General features: G+C 40.4%; 5 protein-coding genes and 1 pseudogene across 6 annotated transcripts; all 6 read left to right on the plus strand.

Moving 5' to 3' along the window:
• Positions 1 to 6,068: 6,068 nt before the first annotated feature.
• Positions 6,069 to 8,435, plus strand: LOC133728515 (G-type lectin S-receptor-like serine/threonine-protein kinase LECRK3). Its single transcript, XM_062155923.1, has one exon. It carries the CDS (start codon positions 6,069 to 6,071, stop codon positions 8,433 to 8,435), a length of 2,367 nt encoding a protein of 788 aa, XP_062011907.1.
• Positions 8,436 to 9,312: 877 nt separating this feature from the next.
• On the plus strand, positions 9,313 to 14,686 carry LOC133734788 (G-type lectin S-receptor-like serine/threonine-protein kinase LECRK3). Its single transcript, XM_062162407.1, has 2 exons — positions 9,313 to 9,450; positions 12,285 to 14,686. The coding sequence occupies exons 1-2, from the start codon at positions 9,385 to 9,387 to the stop codon at positions 14,529 to 14,531; spliced, it is 2,313 nt and encodes a 770-aa protein (XP_062018391.1). The 5' UTR covers positions 9,313 to 9,384; the 3' UTR covers positions 14,532 to 14,686.
• Positions 9,911 to 11,577, plus strand: LOC133734789 (G-type lectin S-receptor-like serine/threonine-protein kinase LECRK4). The gene has a single exon (XM_062162408.1). It carries the CDS (start codon positions 10,097 to 10,099, stop codon positions 11,444 to 11,446), a length of 1,350 nt encoding a protein of 449 aa, XP_062018392.1. The 5' UTR covers positions 9,911 to 10,096; the 3' UTR covers positions 11,447 to 11,577.
• A 165-nt stretch (positions 14,687 to 14,851) lies between the features above and the next one.
• On the plus strand, positions 14,852 to 17,979 carry LOC133728522 (G-type lectin S-receptor-like serine/threonine-protein kinase RLK1; annotated as a pseudogene).
• Positions 17,980 to 18,732: 753 nt separating this feature from the next.
• Positions 18,733 to 21,094, plus strand: LOC133730177 (G-type lectin S-receptor-like serine/threonine-protein kinase LECRK3). Its single transcript, XM_062157818.1, has 2 exons — positions 18,733 to 19,144; positions 19,231 to 21,094. The coding sequence occupies exons 1-2, from the start codon at positions 18,733 to 18,735 to the stop codon at positions 21,075 to 21,077; spliced, it is 2,259 nt and encodes a 752-aa protein (XP_062013802.1). The 3' UTR covers positions 21,078 to 21,094.
• A 1,343-nt stretch (positions 21,095 to 22,437) lies between these two features.
• LOC133733034 (G-type lectin S-receptor-like serine/threonine-protein kinase RLK1) lies at positions 22,438 to 26,192 on the plus strand. Of its 2 annotated transcripts, XM_062160639.1 has the most exons (3): positions 22,438 to 22,566; positions 24,276 to 24,509; positions 24,653 to 26,192. In XM_062160639.1, the coding sequence occupies exon 3, from the start codon at positions 24,656 to 24,658 to the stop codon at positions 25,949 to 25,951; it is 1,296 nt and encodes a 431-aa protein (XP_062016623.1). In that variant the 5' UTR covers positions 22,438 to 22,566; positions 24,276 to 24,509; positions 24,653 to 24,655; the 3' UTR covers positions 25,952 to 26,192. The 2 variants fall into 2 exon arrangements, with proteins under 2 accessions (XP_062016623.1, XP_062016624.1); XM_062160640.1 differs by lacking the exon at positions 22,438 to 22,566 and having other exon boundaries at positions 23,007 to 24,509.
• The last annotated feature ends 362 nt before the right edge of the window (positions 26,193 to 26,554 follow it).

The raw sequence follows: 26,554 nt of genomic DNA on the forward strand, positions 1-26,554 counted from the left end.
GATTTTATATTGGATTAGATTTTGGTCAAGAAACCTTGATGTAATCATTGGCAATTATTAATAGAGTGTCGATTTATTTTATCTCATGTCTTGGACATATTTTTCGACCCTATTGCGCTTCAACGATATAAGAGCCAATGGTTTTCATGTGGAAACACATAGTGAGAATGGACAAGAGTTCCTTTGCATCACCTCTAATGACTACGGACATAAACGAGTATTAGAGAAACTTATGTGTCGTTCTAGTGGGTTGTATGCAACCACTATTCGAATTATTGAATCCAATCATGTTATGAGAGATGATTTGTGGGATTCCGACACATATAGGCTTTGGCATGACCGTTTGGGACACCCAGGTCGTGATATGATGATCCGTGTATTAAAGACTTCACACGGACATCCATTTTTCAGAACGAAAAGAAGTAAAAATCGGATTTTGGACCCCGAAGGGGCCCCTGCGCCTCATAGCGCCGTTCACCCCCAAAACCGGCCTTCACCGGCCGGCGCCGCCATCCCCCTCCGGCCCAAGAGTGGCTTTGACGCCACCTATGCTCCCATGACTCCAAATCCTACTTCTAACGTCAATTGTGACTTTGTGGCTCAACCAAAATCCTCATTGGTTATTTCTAAAGCCCATCACTCGTTCTGCAAAGCCTGCTCTTTAGCAAAATTAGGATCGAGACCGTCCTATGCAAAGGACTCTAAAGCAAATATACCATTCTTGCAAAGAATCCAAGGTGATATTTGTGGACCTATTCAACCACCATGCGGACCATTTCGATATTTTATGGTGTTGGTTGATGCATCGACACGCTGGTCACATGTCATGCTATTGTCCACAAGGAACGCTGCATTTGCTAAACTCCTGGCACAAATAATTAAGTTAAGGGCTCACCACCCTGATCATCCTATTAAGTTTATAAGATTAGACAATGCTGGAGAGTTTACATCAAAGACTTTTGATGATTATTGCATGTCCGTTGGGATTGATGTTGAACATCCTGTTCCTCATGTTCACACCCAAAATGGTCTCGCAGAAGCCGCCATTAAACGACTACAACTGGTTGCTTGGGCATTGGTGATGCGCACCAATCTCCCTATTTCTGCTTGGGGCTATGCAATATTGCATGCAGCTGTGCTTATTCGTCTGAGGCCTACTGCCACTCAACCCTTTTCTGCGTCCCAGATGGTGACTGGGTATGAGCCTAATGTCTCACACTTACGCATATTTGGGTGCGCAGTTTATGTGCCAATTGCGCCTCCACAGCGCACCAAAATGGGTCCTCAACGACGATTAGGCGTTTACGTTGGATATGATTCTCCAACAATTATCCGCTATATAGAACCCTTGACAGGCGATCTATTTACTGCTAGATTTGTGGATTGTCACTTTGATGAGACAGTCTTCCCATCGTTAGGGGGAGATAGGAACATAAATGTTCAACAGGAACGACAGGAATTGTCGTGGTCTGTCCCCACTATGTCTCATCTTGATCCCCGAACCGCACAGTCAGAAATTGAAGTGCGGAGAATTCTCGATCTTCAGAACGTAGCAGATTCGATGCCTGATGAGTTTTCTGATATCGCTAAAGTGACAAGATCACACATACCTGCTGCAAACGTGCCTGCAAGGATTGATGTCCCTAAACGTAGAGGACATGACGCCAACTCAAGAGTACATGAGCATGGCGCCAACGTCCCATCTCACAATGATGGTGACGTTATGGCTAGGCCCACGGCTCCTGCCAGGAAGCGCGGGAGGCCCATAGGTTCGATGGATTCTCGCCCAAGAAAGAAAGCGAGTTTGGCACAAAATAATCCATTAATCATCAATATAAATAATCCATCTCATGAGAATATTCCGGATTATGGTTATGTCAAAGAGACATCATTGGGGGACGCTCCAATGTCAGAACCAACTCCAGAGAATAGAGAGATCTCCATAAATTACACTAGTGTACATGAGATGATGGATAGAAATTCTATGGCTATTGATGATGCATTTGCATATCATATTGCAAAAGGAATTATAGAATATGATGATATCGAACCTCGCTCTGTTGAAGAATGTCAACGAAGAGCAGATTGGCCTAAATGGAAAGATGCGATCCAGGTTGAATTGGATTCACTAACAAAGAGACAGGTATTTGGGCCTGTAACGCAGACACCCCCAAATGTAAAGCCTGTTGGCCATAAATGGGTCTTTGTTAGAAAGCGTAATGAGAAAAATGAGGTGGTAAGATATAAAGCCCGCCTTGTGGCGCAAGGTTTCTCACAACGCCCTGGAATCGACTACGAGGAGACATATTCTCCCGTAATGGACGTTAAAACGTTCTGCTACCTTGTCAGTTTGGTAGTTTCTGAAAAACTTGACATGCAGTTTATGGATGTGGTTACAGCATATCTCTATGGGGATCTAGATTCAGAGATATACATGAAGGTCCCAGACGGACTTCAATTACCCAAATCAAGTGGCTCTAAACCACGGAGCGCGTTTTCAATAAAGTTAAAATGCTCACTATATGGATTAAAACAATCCGGACGGATGTGGTATAACCGTCTAAGTGACTACTTGATTGGGAAGGGATATATTAACAATGAGATATGCCCATGCGTGTTCATTAAAAGAACAAGTTCCGGATTTGCAATCGTAGCAGTTTATGTCGATGACATGAACCTAATTGGAACTCTACATGAGTTAAAAGAAATTGCTAAGCATTTGAAATCCGAATTTGAGATGAAAGATCTTGGGAAAACACGGTTTTGTCTCGGTTTAGAACTCGAGCACCGTAGTGATGGGATTTTGATCCATCAGTCTGCATATACTCAGAAAATTCTAAGGCGCTTTAATGAAGATAAAGCAATGCCTGCGAGTACTCCCATGATCGGCCGTAGTCTTGAGCCCGGAAAAGATCCGTTTCGTCCGAAGGATGAGGACGAAGAACCATTAGAGGCCGAAGTGCCCTATTTGAGTGCAATAGGCGCATTATTGTACTTAGCTCAATGCACAAGACCGGATATCTCATTCGCAGTGAACTTGTTAGCTCGACATAGCTCTGCGCCAACACGCTGCCATTGGATTGGTATAAAGACAATCTTTCGATACCTAAGAGGTACGATTGATATGGGCCTATTCTATCCTTACAAAGAGAAAAGGAATGACAGAAATTTGGGACCGGACTCCAAAAGGCAAAACGCCTCCGTCCAAGGAATTGCCGCCGGCCATGTTGCCGCCGCCGGCGTCCCCCTATTTCCCTCAGTCAAAACGACAATGACGTCTTGATGGGTTTTGCTGATGCAGGGTACCTCTCTGACCCTCACAAAGGTCGCTCCCAAATAGGTTATGTCTTTACCATGGGAAGCACTGCGATATCTTAGGAGGTCTACAAAACAGACCCTTGTTGCTACTTCCTCAAATCATGCAGAAATTATTGCTCTACATGAAGCTGTACGTGAATGTGTATGGCTAAGGTCTGTGATTCGACATATTCAAGGAAGTTGTGGTTTGAAGTCTACCACAGATGAACCTACATGCATTTATGAGGATAATGCAGCTTGTATTGAGCAAATGAAGTTAGGTTTCACCAAGGGCGACAACACCAATCATATATCGCCTAAGTTCTTTTATAATCAGCAACAACAATCGCTTCTAAAGATTGAAGTAAACCAAATCCGATCAGAGGATAATGTAGCGGACTTATTCACTAAGTCGTTACCTAAATCCACCTTCGAGAAACATGTGAAGAGTATCAGATTAAGAAGGTTATCCGAACTCCCATGATTGTAGAAATCAGAGGGAGATATCAACATCAAGGGGAGTTGTTTAGTCTCGAAAGATCAAGGACGTGTTGCACTCTTTTCTCCTCCTCGAGTTCATTTTTATCTCACAGGGTTTTTTCACTCGAGCAAGGTTTTTAACGAGGCAACGAATGAAGTGTCACCACCAAGTTTGAGCGGCATAAGGGGGAGTGTTGAAGAATGTTGACACTTAGTGTGCCTTGTCAAACTAGGATAAGTTCTATAGTTATAATAGGAGAGGTTTCCTACTCCGAGTTAGAATAGGAATCCTTGTACTCTTAGATTATGTACTTTGTAATCCCTATATATAGGGCTCCTATTCTCTATAATGAAACACACTTCTCTCATCAATCTCTCTCAATACACATATACTTAAACATTTTCATGTTTATTTACTGTGTGTTTTCTTTCATGTGTGTTTAATTTGTAGCATTGTTCTGTGATTAATCTCGGCCGCGGGGTTCTCTCTGCCTTGGATGCAAGGACTTTACACGATTCGGCTTTACTAGCCGGAGTGTTCGTGCTGTGCAACTCGGTGAGTGAATGTGAAAGTGCGAGTGACAATTGCTAAATCTATAGGATGCAGATACTCACAAGTCACAGTAAAGACAAAATCAAAGTATAAAGTACTACCCTGATGCCTTGATTCAATACGAGTACGGACAAAGAAACGCATGAACCCTAAAAACTTGTTTATATGATTTTCTTAATATGATTTGTGAAAAAGTAAATGCAATAGAGTAGATGCAAAGAAATCAAGTGCAGGAAAAAATAAAGAGCAAGGAATTAAAGAACGACAAAATAAATATGCAAGAATATAAAGTGCAGGAAAGACAAGAAAAATACCAGTAAGCAGTAAAATAATTGATGAAAGATATTGTAGATTGATAGAGTGTAGAGATGTGATAGAGAAATTGAGAATGTTGAATTTGTATTGAGCTGTTGTGTTTTTGGTCGTGGACCATTAACAAAGATGTCTATGGCCCTTTTTATAGTACAGAATAAAGATAATAAAACAAATACCTCAGCTTTAATTGTTGAGACTGGATTGATTACAAATTGAATTCTAAGAATAAAATTCCTTTGCTGTGCATAACTGGCGATCAATCATCATGCCTCTTCAATGTTTATTTTGTAACAGCAACACTCAGTACTGTAATGTCTCTGAACGTAAAATTTGGCATTTAGTAGCTCATAATGTCTTGCATGCCAAACCCACCATCAGCGTCCCTAACTAACTGAAACGAGCATTTGTTGCTAGAACTATCTCAACAGCAAGTAAACCAGACCTTAGCTAAGGTGAAGTGAGCCGGGCTTATGCTGAGGCGAAGTGAGCCGGGCCTCGGCTGAGGTGAAGTGAGCAAGTGAGTCGGGCCTATGCTGAGGCGAAGTGAGCCGGGACTCGGCTGAGGTGAAGTGAGCCGGAACTAAGTTGAAGTGAAACCGGGCCTCGGCTGAGGTGCAGTGAGCCGGACCTCGGCTGAAATGAAGTGAGCCGAACCTCGGCTGAAGTAAGCCGAACCTCGGCTGAAGTGAGCCGGGCCTCGGCTAAATATTTATTATATCACGGCCCACCATGACCCAGGCCTGCTTCATGTGGGACCCGGCTTAAAGCCACGTAGGCCTTGCTAAATTTAGGTTCAAACAGTGATCACTTGGATTTTGTTTGTCCTTCATCATAAGAGGTCATTATGATTTCATTAGGAATAATAAGGTGTGTTTGTAAAACATATACCTGCAGGTTTTCATTAGAAATTAGCTTCAGCTTCAAGCATATAACTTCAGTTTCACCTTGAGGTTGCTTTTTTAATGTGTGGGCTAGTTCACTGTTTCAATTGTTACATTTTCCTTCTAGTGTGTAAAGTTTTGCTTTCAATGAAATTAAGCACGTGTGGAATGACCGAACAGAGTATTTTCTAATACAGATAACCTAAATACTAAACACCATTAGTCATATGAAATAATCAAGTAACAAAACAGCCGGCCATTTTTACCGTATTGTATCATTTTGCAGATTAACACAAATAAGAGACAGCCCTTTAAGAATTTGAACACAATAACTGCCGCTGCAGCATCAACTTTTCATTAGTAACACGAAGATATGAAAAATTACAGAAACAAGAAGCTGTAAAATAAGTCTTGGTGTCTCTGATTTTAATGCACTTTCGATGACTTTAATGTACATCGATGAATTCAATGGATCACAGTAGGCATAAGAATGTATTCTGGATGTTCATAACTTCATATTATTTACTTCAAGCTTTTGAACCATGGCTTTTGAACAACAATATTCTATATGCATTCTGCTTGTCCTTCTACAGCTTCCCTTTTTCACCATTGCTCAAAGTTACAAAAACATATCTTTTAGCTCATCCCTTACTGCACAGGAGGACAGTGACCCTCACTGGGCCTCCCCGTCTGGGGAGTTCGCGTTCGGCTTCAGAAAAATTGGCAATGCCGGCTTCTTACTAGCCATCTGGTTTGAAAATTTACAAGAAAAGACTATAGTCTGGTCAGCCAATCGCAATAATCCAGTGCAACAAGGATCGAGCGTTGAATTCTCTGCAGAAGGCGAGCTTAGTCTCACTGATGTTGGAACAGGCAAACGAACAAACATTGCTGATGGTCAGTCTAGGGATACTAGAGTTGCCTATGCTGCCATGCTGGACACGGGAAATTTCGTTCTGGCAACCCGAAATTCAACCTATTTGTGGCAGAGTTTTGATCATCCAACTGATACCATCCTTCCCACACAAACCCTGAGTCTAAACAGCAGTCTCTTTGCCCAACTTACAGCAACAAATTACTCTGAAGGAAGATTCAAGTTTGTTCTAGATTCCAGTGGAAATCTTACGCTTTATACAATGAATTATGCATTCAAGAGTACTAACTTTCCTTACTTGAAAGTTCAAACTGGCAGTGGCTTTCAGGTCATCTTCAACCAATCTGGCTCTATATACCTCATAGCACAGAACGGAAGCATGCTTGGTGATCCGGTCTTAGGTGATCCAGTTTCCACTCAAGACGTCTACCAGAGAGCAACTCTTGACTATGATGGAGTTTTGAGGCACTATAAGCACCCGAAAAACACCGACTCTGCTTGGTCCTCTTATAGCTACATACCTTCAAATATATGCACAGCAATTACGGAGTATACAGGGGGTGGTGCATGTGGGTTTAACAGCTTATGTAAACAGGAGGATTCAGCTCATACTAATTGCTCATGTCCTCCGAGTTACATCCACGTTGACCAAGATGATGAGAGGAAAGGGTGCAAGCAAAACTTTGTTCCCCAAAGTTGTGATAAAGCCTCATTAGAAACAGACCTCTTTGAATTAAAAGAGCTAAAATCAACCGATTGGCCTGGTGGAGATTATGAGTATTTCCAGAACGTTAGTAAGGAACAGTGCAAGCAAAGCTGCTTAGCCGATTGTTTCTGTGCCATTTGCTATTTCAATGAAATAAATAGTGCTTGTTGGAAGAAGGGAATCCCTCTTGTGAACGGGAGGATCAATGACGATGTCAAAGGGTTAGCTCTGGTGAAAATAAGGAAAGGCACTTTGACACAGGCAAAAGAAAAAGGTAGTCTAACTCTGCTCATCATTGGAGCAGTGATCATTATAATATCAACCAGCTTGATTGTCTTTATAATAACCTATCTGGTTACTTCTCATGCAAAAGTGAATCCACTTAATCCTGTGGTTCAAGGCATGAATCTGAAATGTTTCACTTTCATGGAGCTAAAAGAAGCCACCAACGGATTCGAGGAAGAGCTAGGTCGTGGTGCTTTTGCAACTGTTTTCAAAGGAGTTTTAGCATCTGATAACGGGAAGTTCATTGCTGTTAAAAGATTGAACGCTGTGGTCAAAGAAAATGATTTGGAATTCAAAGCTGAAGTGAGCGCAATTGGCGGAACAAATCACAGAAATTTAGTCCAACTACTCGGATTTTGTAACGAGGGGCAACACCAGCTTCTTGTGTATGAGTACATGAGCAATGGCTCTCTAGCAACGTTCCTCTTCGGAGAGTCAAGACCAAACTGGAATACAAGAAGAAAAATTGCCTTGGGAACTGCAAGAGGGCTCGTTTATTTGCATGAGGAGTGCAGCAACCAAATCATACATTGTGACATTAAGCCTCAAAACATTCTTCTAGACGATTCTTTCACAGCAAGAATAGCAGACTTTGGGGTATGCAAGCTTCTGAAATCTGACCAAACTCGAACAGCTACTAGAATCAGAGGCACAAAAGGTTATGTTGCTCCTGAATGGTTCAAAAGTATGCCTGTCACAGTGAAGGTTGATGTTTACAGCTACGGCATGGTGTTGTTGGAGATTGTTTGCTGCAGGAAAAACTACGAACCAGAAGCACCAGCTGAAGATCAAATGATATTAGCCGATTGGGCATACGATTGCTATAAGCAAAAGAAACTGCATCTGTTGTGGCAGAATGTAGGCGACGATCAGGAAATGGATGGCATCGAAAAGTTGGAGAAGTATTTGATGATTGCATTTTGGTGCATTCAAGAGGATCCATCAGTAAGACCTACCATAAAGAAAGTGACACAGATGCTCGAAGGGACTGTTGAGGTCTCAGTGCCTCCAAATCTGTCCTCATTATATGTTCAATATAAGTGATCACATTTATCCATTGATTTCTAGATTGCAGAACTTTCTGTGTGTTCAATCATCAAAGAGTCAACAATTTTGTGCATTGAAAGAAAAGCTAAGTTCATTGTACAGACTAAGCTTGTGAAAATTATAGCAGCAAAATAAGTAGATATGTTGAACAGCCACTGGGCAAATAATTAAATATACCAGCAATTATACTTGACTATAATCTCTAAATCATTAATTCCATTCATTCCGCGGATCTGTAAGGAAATCACGGTCATTTTGATGCTCAAACAAAAAGCTCTCATGAACACGGTCAGGGATCCTCTCCTACCAGCAGGTTCGGATTTAGAAGGGCTTTTGTAGTTACTCCATAAAACTAAACCTCAGTAAACAAAGTCGTAAAGATAGTCCTAGATATAACAATTTTGTGCACTGTAAACAAAGTTCCTCCCACTGCAGCATATTTCTAGTAAACATAAAAGTCTAGCAATCTAAAGAGTAAATATTAACTCGACACAGAGTTGTGAACTCATTTTGTCTAGTTTTGTAGCAAGAATTTATAACTAATTAGGGCATTTGTAAGTAAAGTTTTCTCCACAGAGTTGTCTTAATTTATTTGCTTTAATAAAGAAATAAAGTTAATTACATTAAATCCACTCCTAAACTCTCAAATTCAAAGAGCCGCCCACTCCTAACACATTAGTCCAACCTCGTTCCTTTCCCTGACTGAAATGGCACCTGACCTGGCCCCACACTTTGGCTCACACTACTCAGTTGACTTTGGGTCACAGTGTAAATTTGAAAATCATAGGGGAGTAAATCATCAAAATTAAAAATAACTTGACCAAATTTATAAAAATCAGAAAAGGGCTCAATAGAAATTTTACTACTGTCATTAGTTTGCTGAAGTTTTGTTAAATTTGTTCCGAGAAACCAGAAGGCCAGTTTTCTTGTTGTTGTCTTCAAATCAATGGGAGAAACCAGAAAGGACTCTCCTTTCCATCACCACCCTACGTCACCATTGCGATGGACTCCGGTGAGCTAACAATTTTTACTGCTATTATTATTGTTAAAGTATTCCTTACTGTTTTGACTTCACCTGTTCTTGACTGTCAGCTTCAGTTTCTTGCTTTTGATTTGAATCCGATGGGCTTAAATAACTTGGGAAACAATAGAAAGGTCAAAACTTTGGAGCTTTTTGTTTATTGGGTACTGAATTTTGCTTGCTGTGAGGGGTTTATTTTGTTGGAATTAACAGAATGTTCAATTTGAGTAATTTGATTTTGAAATGAGAGGAATTGATGGGGTTATTTGTGCCTTGGACTCTGTTTCTGGAGTTGGGAGTGAGAAAATGTGAAGGTGAAATACCCTCAAAAGAGTGCATACCCTCTAATGTTTCCCAGCAAGTATTCCATCCTCGAATGCGGACTCAACCAACCCACCAGTGATTTCTCCATTTGCAGGTCCAGGTCCCCCCCCCCCCCCCCCCCGAGATGCTCCTCAAACAATTAGTTATGAAATACCATTAACTTTAGTGTGTTATCCATACTTCCATACAACTCGACAGTTATTGGGTTGGTACATCTGACATCCACTAATTGATAGATCCACCATATTACTCACAAGGAATATTCAAGTTTATTCTAGAGTCTGATGGAAATGATTGGCTCACCTCCAGCTATATGCAGTTAAGTGATTCTACTGCTGCTACATGCAGTCAATCTTGCTTGCAAGATTGTTCATGTGCTGTTGCTATTTACAGCAATCAAACCTGTCAGAAAAAGAAGTTTCCGCTCTCATATGGGAGAGAAGATGACAACTTGAATGCAACAACCTTCATCAAATTGACGACAGTTAAGAAGAAGAAGAGCGGGACCACTTCGGTACATGTGGGATCAGTTCCTCTGGGCACCTCTGGCTTTGTTAGTTTTATGTTAGGTAATGCACTTTGTCTGGGACTTTTCTTTGGTTTCCGGAAGAAACATGCATGGTTTCCGCAAAATGATTTGGACACAAATTTGCATTCTTTTAGTCACAAAGAGCTTGAAGAAGCAACAAATGGATTCAACGAAGAATTAGGGAAGGGTTGTTTTGGAATTGTTTACAAAGGGATAATACAAATTGGTTTGGGTGTCCAGGTGGCAGTGAAGAAGCTCAACTGCGTGATACAAGAAGGTGAGAAGGAATTCAAGACAGAACTGAACATAATTGGTCGGACACATCACAAGAATCTGGTTCACCTGGTTAGATATTGTGATGAGGGACAAGAGCGATCACTAGTATATGAATTCTTGAGCAATGGAACACTAGCAAGCTTCCTTTTTGGTGATGAGAAACCCAGTTGGAGGCAGCGAATGGAAATTGCTTATGGTGTTGCCAAAGGGCTTCTGTATTTGCATGAAGAGTGTACCACGCAAATCATCCTTTGTGATATAAAGCATCAGAACATTCTTCTTGATGATAATTACATTGCTTGGATCTCTGATTTCGGCTTGGCGAAACTTTTGATGACGAATCAGAGCCAGACGCATACTGCCATTAGAGGAACAAAAGGGTATGTTGCACCTGAGTGGTTTAGGAACATGGCGATCACTACCAAAGTTGATGTGTCTAGCTTTGGAGTTGTGCTGCTAGAGATCATTTGCTGCAGGAGAAGTGTTGATATGGAAAATAACTGTGAAGAGAAAGCAATTTCGACTGATTGGGTTTATGATTGCTACCGAGAGGGAGCGTTAGAGTCTGTTCTGGATCACGAAGTCGACGCCTTGGAAGGTGAAATGAAGCTGGATGTGACTGTCATGATTGCTCTTTGGTGTATTCAAGAAGACCCATCTCTTCGACCCACGATGAGGAAGGTTGTACAGATACTTGAAGGATTAGTGGAAGTACATGTTCCACCATGCCCACCCCATATAACAGAGTGGCGTGAAACTTGTTTGGTTTGTGTCGCAGTCAAAGATTTACAGCCAGTACTAGCTAGCTTTTCATGTTTATTTACTGTGTGTTTTCTTTCATGTGTGTTTAATTTGTAGCTTTGTTCTGTGATCACTTGGATTTTGTTTGTCCTTCATCATAAGAGATCATTATGATTTCATTAGGAATAATAAGGTGTGGTTGTAAAACATATACCTGCAGGTTTTCATTAGAAATTAGCTTCAGCTTCAAGCATATGTTTCAAGCATATACCTTCAAGCATATACCTTCATTTTCACGTTGAGGTTGCCATTTTGATGTGTGGGCAAGTTCACTGTTTCAATTGTTACGTTTTCCTTTTAGTGTGTAAAATTTTGCTTTCAATGAAAGCCCTTGTGGAATGACCGAGCAGAGTATATTTTCAAAGACAGATAAACTAAATACCAAACACCATTAGTCATATGAAATAATTAAGTAACAAAACAGCCGGTCATTTTTGCCGTATAGTATCATTTTGCAGATGAACACAAATAAGAGACGGCCCTTAAGAATTTGAACAAAGCCATCGAAACATTGCTCTTTCAGTTGCTGATATTGTCTGGGACACTCGGAACACAATAACTGCCGCTGCCGCATCAACTTTTCATAAGTAACACGAAGATATGAAAAATGGCAGAAACAAGAAGCTGTAAAATAAGTCTCGGTGATCTCTGATTTTAATGTACTTTCGATGACTTTAATGTACTCCGATGAATACAATGGATCATATTAGATATAAGAATGTATTGCTGATGTTCATAACCTCATATACTGTTCGCAATTACTTCAAGCTTTTGAACCATGGCTTTTGAACTACCTTATTCTTTATGCTTTCTGCTTGTCCTTCTACAGCCTCCCTTTTCCACCATTGCTCAAAGTTATAATAATATATCTTTTGGCTCTTTCCTTACTGCACAGGAGGATAACCTTTCCTGGGCCTCACCGTCTGGGGAGTTCGCGTTCGGCTTCCGAAAAATTGGCAATGCCGGCTTCTTACTAGCCATCTGGTTTGACAAAATACCTGAAAGGACTATAGTCTGGTCAGCCAATCGCAATAATCCAGTGCAACAAGGATCGAGAGTTGAATTCTCTGCAGAAGGCAAGCTTACTCTCACTGATATTGGAACAGGCAAACCAACAAACATTGCTGATGGTCAGTCTAGGGATACTGGAGTTGCCTATGCTGCCATGCTGGACACGGGAAATTTCGTTCTGGCAGCCCAAAATTTAACCTATTTGTGGCAGAGTTTTGATCATCCAACCGATACCATCCTTCCCACACAGACCCTGAATCTAAACAGCAGTCTCTTTGCCCAACTTACAGCAACAAATTACTCAGAAGGAAGATTCAAGTTTGTTCTAGATTCTGACGGAAATGTTATGCTTTATACAGTGAATTATCCATTGAAGAGTAATAACTCTCTCTACTGGCGCCCCATTCAAACTGGTAGTGGCTTTCAGGTCATCTTCAACCAAACTGGCCTTATTTACCTCACAGCACAGAATGGAAGCAAACTTGGTTCGGTCTTTGTAGAAAAAGCTCAGACACAAGACGTCTACCAGAGAGCAACTCTTGACTATGATGGAGTTTTGAGGCACTATATCCACCAGAAAAGCACTGACTCTTGGTCCACTTTTACCTTCATACCTCCAAATATTTGCACAGCAATTGTGGAATATACGGGTGGTGGTGCATGTGGGTTTAACAGTTTATGTACACATGATGAGGATGCAGCTCATACTAATTGCTCATGCCCTCTGGGTTACATCCCCATTGACCAAGATGATGAGAGGAATGGGTGCACGCAAAACTTTGTTCCCCAAAGTTGTGATAAAGCCTCATCAGAAACAGACCTCTTTGAATTTCGAGAGCTTCAATTCTCTGATTGGCCTGGTGGAGATTATGAGTATTTCCAGCCATTTAATAAGGAACAGTGCAAGCAAAGTTGCTTAGCCGATTGTTTCTGTGCCATTGCCATTTTCAATGAAGGAAGTGCTGATTGTTGGAAGAAGCGAATACCTCTTTCAAATGGGAAGATCAACGAAGATGTTAAGGGGTTAGCTCTGGTGAAAATAAGGAAAGACACTTCTACATCAGCAAAAGAAAAAGGTAGTCTAGTTCGGCTCATCATTGGTGCAGTGATCATTCTAGTATTAAACAACTTGGTTGTTTCTATAATAACCTATCTGGTTACTTCTCATGCAAAAGTGAATCCACTTAATCCTGTGGTTCAAGGCATGAATCTGAAATGTTTCACTTTCATGGAGCTAAAAGAAGCCACCAACGGATTCGAGGAAGAGCTAGGTCGTGGTGCTTTTGCAACTGTTTTCAAAGGAGTTTTAGCATCTGATAACGGGAAGTTCATTGCTGTCAAAAGATTGAACGCTGTGGTCAAAGAAAATGATTTGGAATTCAAAGCTGAAGTGAGCGCAATTGGTGGAACAAATCACAGAAATTTAGTCAAACTACTCGGATTTTGTAATGAGGGGCAACACCAGCTTCTTGTGTATGAGTACATGAGCAATGGCTCTCTAGCAACGTTCCTCTTCGGAGAGTCAAGACCAAACTGGAATACAAGAAAAAAAATTGCCTTAGGAACTGCAAGAGGGATTTTGTATTTGCATGAGGAGTGCAGCAGCCAAATCATACATTGTGACATTAAGCCTCAAAACATTCTTCTCGACGATTCTTTCACAGCAAGAATAGCCGACTTTGGAGTATCCAAGCTTTTGAAATCTGACCAAACTCGAACAACTACTAGAATCAGAGGCACAAAAGGTTATGTTGCTCCTGAATGGTTTAAAAGTTTGCCTGTCACAGTGAAGGTTGATGTTTATAGCTACGGCATGGTGTTGTTGGAGATTGTTTGCTGCAGGAAAAACTACGAACCAGAAGCACCAGCTGAAGATCAAATGATATTAGCCGATTGGGCATACGATTGCTATAAGCAAAAGAAACTGCATCTGTTGTGGCAGAATGTAGGGGACGATCAGGAAATGGATGGCATCGAAAAGTTGGAGAAGTATTTGATGATTGCATTTTGGTGCATTCAAGAGGATCCATCAGTAAGGCCTACCATAAAGAAAGTGACACAGATGCTCGAAGGGACTGTTGAAATCTCGGTGCCTCCAAATCTGTCCTCATTATATGTTCAATATAAGTGATCGATCGCATTTATCCATTGATTTCTGGATAGCAGAACATTCTGTGTGTTCAATCATCAAAGAGTCAACAACATTGTATATTTTGTACTCTCTAAACAAAGTTTATAGAGTATATGAATATTTAAAGCAATATACTAGCAGGCATAAAAAGCAAATCATCCAATGTGACATAAACCCTCAGAACATACTTCGTGAAAATAGAGACCCCCCCGGCCAATGATCAGGGTCCAGATCCTTGGAAGCCCAAACTACAAAAATTGACAAGCTGCCATGAAAAGCAAAGGCCCAACTTCAGACTTTCATCCAATAGGCTTTCTCTACTGTCATTAGTTGCCGGTTTGTTCAGACTTCAGACTTCAGAGTTTAAACTTCAGAGAAAACGTTTATTTCACCGGAGAAACCAGAATGGGAGAGAGGACTCTTCTCTTCCATTACTCTTGCACCGTTGCAATGGACTCCGGTTAGCTATCAATTCATATTCTTTATTTCATTGTCTTTGCTATCTTGTATTAACTAAACCAAAGATAACAACTTTAGAGCTTCATGCTTATTGGGTATTTGATTTTCTTGGTATTAATGGGTTTTGTGTTGGAATTTGAAGAAGGGTAAGATAGTTGTAAGCTGGGTTGGTGTGGGTTTAGGATGAGTTTTTGTTTTGGGTTAGTTTCTGTACTATCAAGTTCAGTGTTTTAATCTGAAATTCTCAGCTTGATTTCCTTGTGTAGCTGAGAATGAGAATGAACAAAAGAGATAGAAGAGTGTTGATTATCATTATAAATTGTGGACGAGTGTATGAGAGCTCTTATCATATTATAAGTCTGTTGGAATTTTGGTATCAAGAAGCCAGGTTTACGCAACAGGCGTGAAACTTGTTCCATTGTCAGTCTAGTAGCATTCATAGAATGGTAAACATGACCTTGGCTGGACAGATTACACTTTTGAGTCGTTCTCGTCAACCCTGATATTCTAAGAGTATTTTAAGGCGAGTTTATCCTTTCCCCAGGATCATGTCTTCGTCTACTTGAAACCTTAAATATAATTACATCACTTTTGAAGACGTGATGTAGAGTTTCGTTGCAAATCTTCCACAGTTCACCGGTTGTACAATATTATAAGGTCAGTTTTTCCTCTTCTGTCTATGTGGACTCATAACTTGGTCCGTCTGGACTCTTACTTTTCCACCATTCTTATTTTGTTTCTTGTTAAATGGGGTAATTGCTACCACATTGGTGGTCGCAAATGGCAATAGCTTTTACTGTACGTTCGTTTCTGCTTTCTTCATTGCTTCTGCTACCAACTTATTTGCTTGCACAAACTAATGGTAGCATAGCTGTGGGTGCTTCTCTCTCCACAGCAGGAAACTCCTCATGGCTTTCTCCCTTTGGTGATTTTGCCTTTGGGTTCCGGCAACTTGAAAACAATAATCTTTTCTTGCTTTCTATATGGTTCGCCAAGATACCAGACAGAACCATAGTTTGGTATGCAAATGGGGATAAGCCTGCACCTAATGGTTCAGTTGTGACTTTGACTGCCAGCAGTGGGCTAGTTCTTACAAGTCCTCAGGGTGAGCAGTTATGGAAATCAAATCAAACCATTGCTGGTGTTGTTGCTCATGGGGTTATGAATGATACAGGTAACTTTGTTCTGGAAGACGAGAAGTCAGCAAAGTTATGGGAGACATTCAAGAATCCTACTGATACCATGTTGCCTGGGAAAATAATGGAAAGAGGAGGGAAACTTTCTTCCGAAATTCAGAGACTGACTATTCGAGAGGACACTTCCAGCTAGATTTTCAAGATGATGGGAATCTTGTGTTTAGTGAGCAAAGACCTTTTTATTCAACCGCTACTACCACAGGGAGTGTTCCAGGTAGTGAAGTTGTACAGTTGGTTTTCAATGACTCAGGTAACTTCTATATTCTGCGAGTGAATGGTGGACATTATACTTTCACAGCAGAGGAACATGCAGCAAGGGACTACTATCTCGGTCAACTCTCAGCTTTGATGGGGTTTTGGCTCAATATTTCCTCCCAAAGTCTTTCATCGCCAATATAAGCTGGGTTCCTCTTTGGTCAGCCCCACCAAATATTTGCCAAGAGATTAATGCTGATTCAGGTCCTAGTATTTGTGGATACAACAGTATCTGCACTCTTGCAGCAGACAAGAGGCCCACCTGTTTATGCCCTCCAGGATACTCTTTACTTGATTCAGATGACCCATCCGGGAGCTGCTATCCAGATTTCAAACAAGGCTGTAAAAATGAGCTTAGTTATGCAGAAGATTTGTATGATGTTCAGGTGCTAGCAGACACTGATTGGCTCATATGGGAGAGAAGATAACAACTTGAATGCAACAGCCTTCATCAAATTGACGACAGTTAAGAAGAAGAGCGGGACCACTTCGGTACATGTGGGATCAGTTCTTCTGGGCACCACTGTCTTTGTTAGTTTTATGTTAGGTACTGCAGTTTGTCTGGGACTTTTCTTGGTTTCCGGAAGAAACATGCAAGGTTTCCGCAAAATGATTTGGACACAAATTTGCATTCTTTTAGTCACAAAGAGCTTCAAGAAGCAACATATGGATTCAACGAAGAATTAGGGAAGGGTTGTTTTGGAATTGTTTACAAAGGGATAATACAACTTGGTTAGGGTGTCCAAGTGGCAGTGAAGAAGCTCAACCGTGTGATACATGATGGTGAGAAGGAATTCAAGACGGAACTGAACATAATTGGTTGGACACATCACAAGAATCTGGTTCACCTGGTTGTATATTGTGATGAGGGACAACAGCGATCACTAGTATATGAATTCTTGAGCAATGGAATATTAGCAAGCTTCCTTTTTGGTGATGAGAAACCCAGTTGGAGGCAGCGAATGGAAATTGCTTATGGTGTTGCCAAAGGGCTTCTGTATTTGCATGAAAAGTGTACCACGCAAATCATCCATTGTGATATAAAGCCTCAGAACATTCTTTTTTATGATAATTACATTGCTCGGATCTCTGATTTCGGCTTGGCGAAACTATTGATGACGAATCAGAGCAAGACGCATACTGCCATTAGAGGAACAAAAGGTTATGTTGCACCTGAGTGGTTTAGGAACATGGCAATCACTACCAAAGTTGATGTGTATAGCTTTGGCGTTGTGCTGCTAGAGATCATTTGCTGCAGGAGAAGTGTTGATATGCAAAATAACTGTGAAGAGAAAGCAATTTTGACTGATTGGGTTTATGATTGATACCGAGAGTGAGTGTTAGAGTCTGTTTTGGATCACGAAGTCGAGGGCTTGGAAGGTGAAATTAAGCTGGAAGAGACTGTCATGATTGCTCTTTGGTGTATTCAAGAAGACCCATCTGTTCAACCCACGATGAGGAAGGTTGTGCAGATGCTTGAAGGATCAGTGGAAGTACATGTTCCACCATGCCCCTCCCCATATAACAGAGTAGCATGAAACTTGTTTGGTTTGTGTCGCCGTCAAAGATTTACAGGCAGTACTAGCTAGCTTTTCATGTTTATTTACTGTGTTTTCTTTCATGTGTGTTTAATTTGTAGCTTTGTTATGTGATCACTTGGATTTTGTTCGTCCTTCATCCTAAGAGATCATTATGATTTCATTAGGAATAATAAGGTGTGTTTGTAAAACATATACCTGCAGGTTTTCATTAGAAATTGGCTTCAGCTTCAAGCATATACCTTCAGTTTCACGTTGAGGTGGCTGTTTTAATGTGTGGCCTAGTTCACTGTTTCAATTGTTACATTTTCCTTTAGTGTGTAAAGTTTGCTTTCAATGAAAGCACTTGTGGAATGACCGAACAGAGTATATTTTCTAGGACAGATAAACTAAATACTAAACACCATTAGTCATATGAAATAATTAAGTAACAAAACAGCCGGCCATTTTTGCCGTTTTGTATCATTTTGCAGATTAACACAAACAAGAAACATTGCTCTTTCAGTTGCTAATATTGTCTGGGACACTCGAACACGATAACTGCCGCTGCAGCATCAACTTTTCATTAGTAACACAGATAAGAAAAATTGTAGAAACAAGAAGCTACAGCTTTGTCTTGGTGATCTCTGATTTTAATGCACTTTCGATGACTTTAATGTACATCGATGAATTCAATGGATCATAGTTGGCATAAGAATATATTGTGGATGTTCACAACTTCATAGACTCACATTTACTTCAAGCTTTTGAACCATGGCTTTTGAGCTAGCATATTGTTTATGCTTTCTGCTTGTCTTTCTACAGCTTCCCTTTTTCACCGTTGCTCAAAGTGACAAGAACATATCTTTTAGCTCATCCCTTACTGCACAGGAGGACAGTAACCATCAATGGGCCTCGCTGTCTGGGGAATTCGCATTCGGCTTCAGAAAAATTAGCAATTCTGGCTTCTTACTAGCCATCTGGTTTGTCAATGTACATGAAAAGACTATAGTATGGTCAGCCAATCGCAATAATCCAGTGCAAGAAGGATCGACAGTTGAATTCTCCGCACAAGGCAAGCTTACTCTCACTGATATTGGAACAGGCAAACCAACAAACATTGCTGATGATCAGTCTAGGGATACTGGAGTTGCCTATGCAGCCATGCTGAAAATTCAACCTATTTGTGGCAGAGTTTTGATCATCCAACTGATACCATCCTTCCCACGCAGACCCTGAATCTAAACAGCTGTCTCTTTGCACAACTTACAGCAACAAATTACTCAAAGGGAAGATTCAAATTCATTCTAGATTCTGGTGGCAATCTTATGCTTTATACAATGAATTATCCATTGAAGAGTACTAATGTTCTCTACTGGTCAATCGAAACTGGTAGTGGCTTTCAGGTCATCTTCAACCAATCTGGCTCTATCTACCTCGCAGCACAGAACGGAAGCATACTTGATTGGTTCTTACGAGACACAGTTGACACTCACGACGTCTACCAGAGAGCAACTCTTGACTATGATGGAGTTTTGAGGCACTATATCCACCTGAAAAGCACCGACTCTTCGACTTCTTGGTTCCCTATTTCCGTCATGCCTTCAAATATTTGCACAGCAATTGTAGAAATTACAGGTGGTGGTGCGTGTGGGTTTAACAGCTTATGTAGACATGAGGATTTAGCTCATACTAATTGCTCATGCCCACCGAGCTACATCCCCATTGACCAAGATGATGAGAGGAAAGGGTGCACACCAAACTTTGTTCCCCAAATTTGTGATAAAGCCTCATCAGAAATAGACCTCTTTGAAGTTCAAGAGCTTCAATTCACTGATTGGCCTGGTGGAGATTATGAGCATTTCCAGCCAGTTAATAAGGAACAGTGCAAGCAAAGCTGCTTAGCCGATTGTTTATGTGCCGTTGCCATTTTCGATGAAGGAACAGCTGATTGTTGGAAGAAGCGAATGCCTCTTTCAAACGGGAGGATCGATGACGATGTTCTATGGTCATCTCTGGTGAAAATAAGGAAAGGCACTTTGACACCAACAAAAGAGAAAGATAGTCTAACCCTGCTCATCATTGGAGCAGTGATCATTTTAATATCAACCAACGTGGTTGTTTTTATAATAATCCATCTGGTTAGTTCTCATGCAAAGGTGAATCGACTTTATCCTGTGGTTCAAGGCATGAATCTGAAATGTTTCACTTACATGGAGCTAAAAGAAGCCACCAACGGATTCGAGGAAGAGCTAGGTTGTGGTGCTTTTGCAACTGTTTTCAAAGGAGTTTTAGCATCTGATAATGGGAAGTTCATTGCTGTCAAAAGATTGAACACTGTGGTCAAAGAAAATGATTTGGAATTCAAAGCTGAAGTGAGCGCAATTGGCGGAACAAATCACAGAAATTTAGTCCAACTACTCGGATTTTGTAAAGAGGGGCAACACCAGCTTCTTGTGTATGAGTACATGAGCAATGGCTCTCTAGCAGCCTTCCTCTTTGGAGAGTCAAGACCAAACTGGAATGCAAGAAAAAAAATTGCCTTGGGAACTGCAAGAGGGCTCTTGTATTTGCATGAGGAGTGCAGCCGCCAAATCATACACTGTGACATTAAGCCTCAAAACATTCTTCTCGACGATTCTTTCACAGCAAGAATAGCCGACTTTGGAGTATCCAAGCTTTTGAAATCCGACCAAACTCGAACAACTACTAGAATCAGAGGCACAAAAGGTTATGTCGCCCCAGAATGGTTCAAAACCTTGCCTGTTACAGTGAAGGTTGATGTTTATAGCTATGGCATTGTGTTGTTAGAGATTGTTTGCTGCAGGAAAAACTACGTAGCACAAGCACCAGCTGAAGATCAAATGATATTAGCCGATTGGGCATACAATTGCTATGAGCAAAAGAATTTGCATCTGTTGTTGCAGAATGTCAGTGACGATCAGGCAATGGATGGCATCAAGGAGTTGGAGAAGTACTTGATGATAGCATTTTGGTGCATCCAAGAGGATCCATCAGTAAGACCTACCATAAAGAAAGTGACACAGATGCTTGAAGGCACTGTCGAAGTCTCAGTGCCTCCAAATAATCCCTCCTCATTATATGTTCAATCTAAGTGATTGCATTTATTCATTGATTTCTGGATGCCAGAGCTTTCTGTGTATACGATCATCAAGGATCAACAATATTATTGCATTGAAAGAAAAGCTAAGTTCATTGTGAAAATTATAGCAGCAAAATAAGTAGTACGTTGAACAACCACTGGGCAAATATACCAGCAATATATTATAACTCTAAATCACTAATCCCATTCAGTCCGCGGATCTGTAAAGAAATCACGGTCATTTTGATGCTCAGACAAAAAGCTCTTACGAACACGGTCAGGGATCTACGCATGCATCCTCTTGAATGCACCAAAATGCTACTGATAGACCATAAAATGATCAAGGAGTTACTCCAAAGAAAGTGACCATAAAGAAAGTGACCTACCATAAAACCTCTTGAATGCATCAACGAGTGACTTTTATGCCACAAAAGTATCTAACTACCATAAAATGAACCATACTACAGCGAAATGGCCGGATGCCACACGACTCGGGGATCTATAATCTAAGCAGAGTCATAAGCAAGTCTGGGGAGAGGGAGCCCCTAACGGATTCCAAACAAAAAGTTACAACCACCCCAACCTGAAAATCTAAAGAGTGCTGAGCCACCTTGACTTCTAGTTCAGATTAGTTCTTGTAGAAGAACACTACATTATTGAAACACCTATCATTTTTTCCCCCAAAGAGAACATTACAGGAACAACTATCATTTCACATATAAAAGACCACCTTGACTTTTAGTCCGGTAATGTTCTTGTACCCATTCTGGGATAAAAAGAGCATCTCCTTCCCTACCAGCACGTTCGGATTTAGAAGGGCCTTTTTAGTTACTCCCAGGAAACAGAGTCGTAAAGATAGTCCTGGATGTAACAATTTTGTGCACTGTAAACAAAGTTCCTCCCACTGCAGCATATTTCTAGTAAACATAAAAAGTCTAGCAATCTAAAATATGTACATATTGAGTAAATATTAACTCGACACAGAGTTGTAAACTCATTTTGTCTAGTATTGTAGCAAGAATTTGTAACTAATTAGGACATTTGCAAGTAAAATTTTATTCAACAGAGTTGTCTTAGCTTACTCACTTCAATAGAGACCTAAAGTTGTATTAACGTAACCTAAACTCTCGAATTAAAAGAACTAAAAGAGCCGCCCACACCACACACCATAATAACTTAATAAGAGTGAATGCCAAGCTAACACACTAGTCCAACCTCGTAGTGGCCCCACGCTTTGGCTCACGCTACTTTGCTGAAATTGGGTCACAGTGTAAATTTGAAAATCATAGGGGAGTAAATCATCAGGACTAAAAATAACTTGACTAGATTCTTAAATATCAGAAAAGGGCTTAATAGAAATTTTACTAGTGTCATTGGTTTGCTTGAGGTTTTGTTAAGAGAAACCGGAAGCCCAGTTTCCTGTTGTTGTCTTCAAATCAATAGGAGAAACAAGAAAGGACTCTCCTTTACATCACTACCCTACGTCACCATTGCAATGGACTCTGGTGAGCTACCAATTTTACTGCTATTATCAGTGTTACAGTATTCTTTACTGTTTTTGATTTGACCTGTTTTTGACTGTCAGCTTCAGTTTCTTGCTTCTTTTGATTCGAAACCGATAGGATTAAATAACTTAGGAAACAATAGAAAGGCAAAAACTTTGGACCTTTTTGTTTATTGGGTACTGAATTTTGCTTGCTGTGAATGGCTTATTTTGTTGGAATTAACAGAATGTTCAATTTGAGTAATTTGATTCTGAAATGAGAAGAATTGGTGAGGTTTTTTTGTGCCTTGGACTCTGTGTCTGGAGTTGGGGCTGTGAAAATGTGAAGGTCAAATGCTTGTCCCACCAGTAGTTTCTCCATTTGCAGGTCCATGCCCACAACCCCCCCCCCCGGGATGCTCCTCAATAGATTATTTATGAAATGACATTAGTGTGTTATCCATATTTCCATACAACTCAACATTTATTGGGTTGGTACATTTGACATCCACTAATTGATAGATCCATTATATTCCATTGAATCATTGAGCTTGAGCTTGTGGTTTCGGACTTTCGGTGAATCGCCTTCACTCTCCGGAGGGAATTGCATAGTCAAGAGGAACTAAGTGCTGGTGATCAGAGTGTGGGGACAGTTATTGGGTTTATGGGCCTATGGCATCTTGACCTAAAAACATTGATTAAGTGAAGAAGGACTAGGGACCTCTACTACCCCATTAAGGATCATAGCATTTGACATTGCATTTAGCCTTGTATTCTTTTTTGAGAAACTATATGTTAATCACTTAGAGCTTATGGTAGCATTAAGCAACTTAATTTGGACCAAAAAAAAGTTTGCTTCTCCATTTTTTATGTGTTTCTGTTTTGTAGTGTACGTAGTTGTTGTTTCTGAGATAATAAGGAATCATGCTTGATGGATTATGAAGTTTAATAAACCTAGGGGAAGGATATGCTACTAGTTATATGATAGACAGAGAATGCTACACAACTGCTCTTTTGGTATCAATGGATATTTCTATTTTGGATTGTTATCAAGCTCAATACTTTTCTGACTTTATCACACTGTTTAGAAATTAGTTGGAGCAATAATACCCATGATAGGTGATATCCAGCTACGACATTGCATTTTATAAGGTTGGAAAAGTATCTTATTGTTTGGGAGACGACATTTTTGATTTTCAGAAGTGCGAATCTTCCATACCAAGTCAATCTCTTGTAGTCTTTCTTGCTTGCATTTTTTATTTCATTATTACAGTTGATCCTACTATGAGAACAATAAGTTCAGATTTGAGTCATTTAACAGCACCTTCTTTTTTATCATTTCTATTCACACACCTTTTGGTTGTCCATGTCCTCTTCTCTGTATTTTTTCTTTGCCAGTATTAATTAATTTGCTTCTTGTCTTTCTTTGTGGTACCTGTTTCTTTGGTTTGAAATTATTGGTAGTTTGGTCCGTTAAGTTATGAATATCCTGTGAGTCTTATTTGTGAGTCTGTTATATCCTAAAGAAAAAAGAAAGGTTGATCGTCGACGTACATAATATCTTAAGACAGGTCAGCATGAAAAATTCTGAAAATAAATGAAAAATGATCGATTTAAATACTTACAAGTTACAATATGAGCATATTGGTACCCTCGTTTGTTTAATGATCATACCCCATAATCAGGTCAGTTGACCCCAATAACCCTTTCTTCTATCCCGTTATTTTTGAGTGAAGATGCAACTTTAACCATAATGTTTCTCGAGTTTTTCTTCAAGAGAAGGGGGCAAGATGTTTGATGCAATCCCTCAGAGGGTGTTCCATTGTCTCTTCAATTTTCATCAAGGGTGGAGGTGCAATGTCCTTGAAGTCTGAGAGGCATTTCAAAAGTCCACGACAGGCAAGAAGATGCCTGTAGAGACGTCACTACTGATAGTGACGTATCCGTAGTGACAAACTCTTGGAGGTTCGTTTTTGTCAAAGTAAATAAATGTCAGGACAAGCCAAGAGCTCTGCTAGGAACTCCCTTTACGCATCTACTTCTGTAAATTGCTACCTGGGCGATACTTCTGTATTCCAAGTTCTAATTGCTCAACCATATTGGTGCAGCAAATGGAAGTGGCTTTTACTGTACGACTGCTTTTGCTGCTTATTTCCTCATTGTTTCTGGCCTCAATTTCTGTGGATAAAATAGCAGTGGGTGATTATCTCTCTGCAACTGCAGGTAACAACTCCTCATGGCTTTCCTCTGGTGATTTTGCCTTTGGATTTCGCCATCTTGAAAACAGTGAATTTTTCTTGCTTTCTATTTGGTTTGCCAAGATACCAGACAAAACCATAGTTTGGTACGCAAATGGAGATAGGCCTGCACCTAAGGGAGCAATTGTGAACTTGACTTCCAGCAGTGGATTAGTGCTTACAACTCCTCAGGGTGAACAGCTATGGAGATCTGAACTAACCATTGCTGGTGTTGTTGCTCATGGGTTTATGAATGATAAGGGTAACTTTGTTCTGGAAGATGAGAAGTCAGAAAAGTTATGGGAGACATTCAAGAATCCTACTGATACCATGTTGCCTGGGCAAATAATAGAAAGAGGAGGTAGACTTTCTTCTCGACAATCAGAGACTAACTATGCAAGAGGACGCTTCCAGATAGATTTTCAAGAAGATGGGAATCTTGTGTTTAGTGCCAAAAAACCTTTTTATTCTACTGCAACTACCATGGGGACTGTTCCAGGTAGTGAAGGTAAACAATTGGTTTTCAATGACTCCGGCAACTTCTATATTCTGCGAGTGAATGGTGGAAGATTCACTTTCACAGCAGAGGAACGCCTAGCAAGGGACTACTATCTCAGGTCAACTCTCAACTTTGATGGGGTTTTGGCTCAATATTTTCTCCCTAAGTCTTTTGTTGACACTGTAAGCTGGAAACCTCTTTGGTCAGAACCAGATAACATTTGCCAGAAAGTTGATTCAGGTGCTGGTGTATGTGGGTACAACAGCATCTGTACTCTGAAAACAGATCAGAGGCCAACCTGTAAATGCCCAAGGGGATACTCTTTGCTTGATCCAAATGATCCGTACGGGAGCTGCAATCCAAATTTCAGTCGTGGCTGTGAAGATGAGCCTAGTTTTTCAAAAGATCTCTTTGATGTTCAGGTGCTACCAAATACTGACTGGCTTACCCCCGGTTATGAGCTGTTAAATGCTTCTACTGCAGACAAATGCAATCAATATTGCAAGCAAGATTGTTTGTGTGATGTTGCTATCTACCGCAATGAAACCTGTTGGAAAAAGAAATTACCTCTCTCATATGGGAGAGAAGACAGTAGTCTGAATGCAAAGACTTTCATCAAATTCAGGAAGGATAATTCAACTCTACCGGCTCCACCATGTCGACCTCCATAAAATGGAGCAGGCTGAAACCTGTTTGGTTTTTGTTGCAGGCAAGGATTGACAGTGTTAGCTCTTTGTGTTTCTTATTGTTTTTTTTCTGTAATTTTGTTCTGCGATCACTTGGATTTTGTTTGCCTTTGATCATAAGAGATCAATATGATTTCGTTAGAAATAATGAGGCGTGATTAGAAAACATAAAACTGTTGACCTCATCAATCCTTTATGAGTGAAAAAATAATAAGTTCCTTTTCTTCTTGTCCCCAAGCGGACAAGATACTTGCGCTATAATTTTGTAATGTCGCATGTAGACACAATAGCAATGCCCTATCATTACTGGAGGCCAACAGAGGTCAAGAGCTTCAATGCACACTTACCTCATCTAATGCTTTGGCATTTTAAGGAGCATTAATGCTCTTGAACATTGAAGAAATTTGTCATGATACACGCTCCCCCTGATGAGGGGTTCTACTAGTCTTTTGGCGTGATACTCTTTTTCCTATGTTCGAACTTTAGCAAATTGAAATCTACATAATTGTTTTAGGATATGAGATAATTGAGAGAGATTGATGAGAGAATTGTATGTATATTACTATTGATAATAGATTAATAGGAGCC

The sequence above is a fragment of the Rosa rugosa genome, chromosome 2, assembly GCF_958449725.1.
Source record: "Rosa rugosa chromosome 2, drRosRugo1.1, whole genome shotgun sequence".
In the NCBI taxonomy this organism is placed as follows: Eukaryota; Viridiplantae; Streptophyta; class Magnoliopsida; order Rosales; family Rosaceae; genus Rosa; species Rosa rugosa.

What these genes read in the sequence shown, in the direction of transcription:
- LOC133734789 (XM_062162408.1), top strand. Translation starts at nt 10,097, where the DNA reads ATGCAGTTAAGTGATTCTACTGCTGCTACATGCAGTCAATCTTGCTTG.
- LOC133730177 (XM_062157818.1), top strand. Translation starts at nt 18,733, where the DNA reads ATGGCTTTTGAGCTAGCATATTGTTTATGCTTTCTGCTTGTCTTTCTA. An exon ending in GCTGAAAATTCAACCTATTT is followed by an intron (nt 19,145 to 19,230) that starts GTGGCAGAGTTT and finishes CACAACTTACAG; the next exon opens with CAACAAATTACTCAAAGGGA.
- LOC133734788 (XM_062162407.1), top strand. Translation starts at nt 9,385, where the DNA reads ATGGGAGAAACCAGAAAGGACTCTCCTTTCCATCACCACCCTACGTCA. An exon ending in CACCATTGCGATGGACTCCG is followed by an intron (nt 9,451 to 12,284) that starts GTGAGCTAACAA and finishes CTTACTGCACAG; the next exon opens with GAGGATAACCTTTCCTGGGC.
- LOC133728515 (XM_062155923.1), top strand. Translation starts at nt 6,069, where the DNA reads ATGGCTTTTGAACAACAATATTCTATATGCATTCTGCTTGTCCTTCTA.
- LOC133733034 (XM_062160639.1), top strand. Translation starts at nt 24,656, where the DNA reads ATGGAAGTGGCTTTTACTGTACGACTGCTTTTGCTGCTTATTTCCTCA.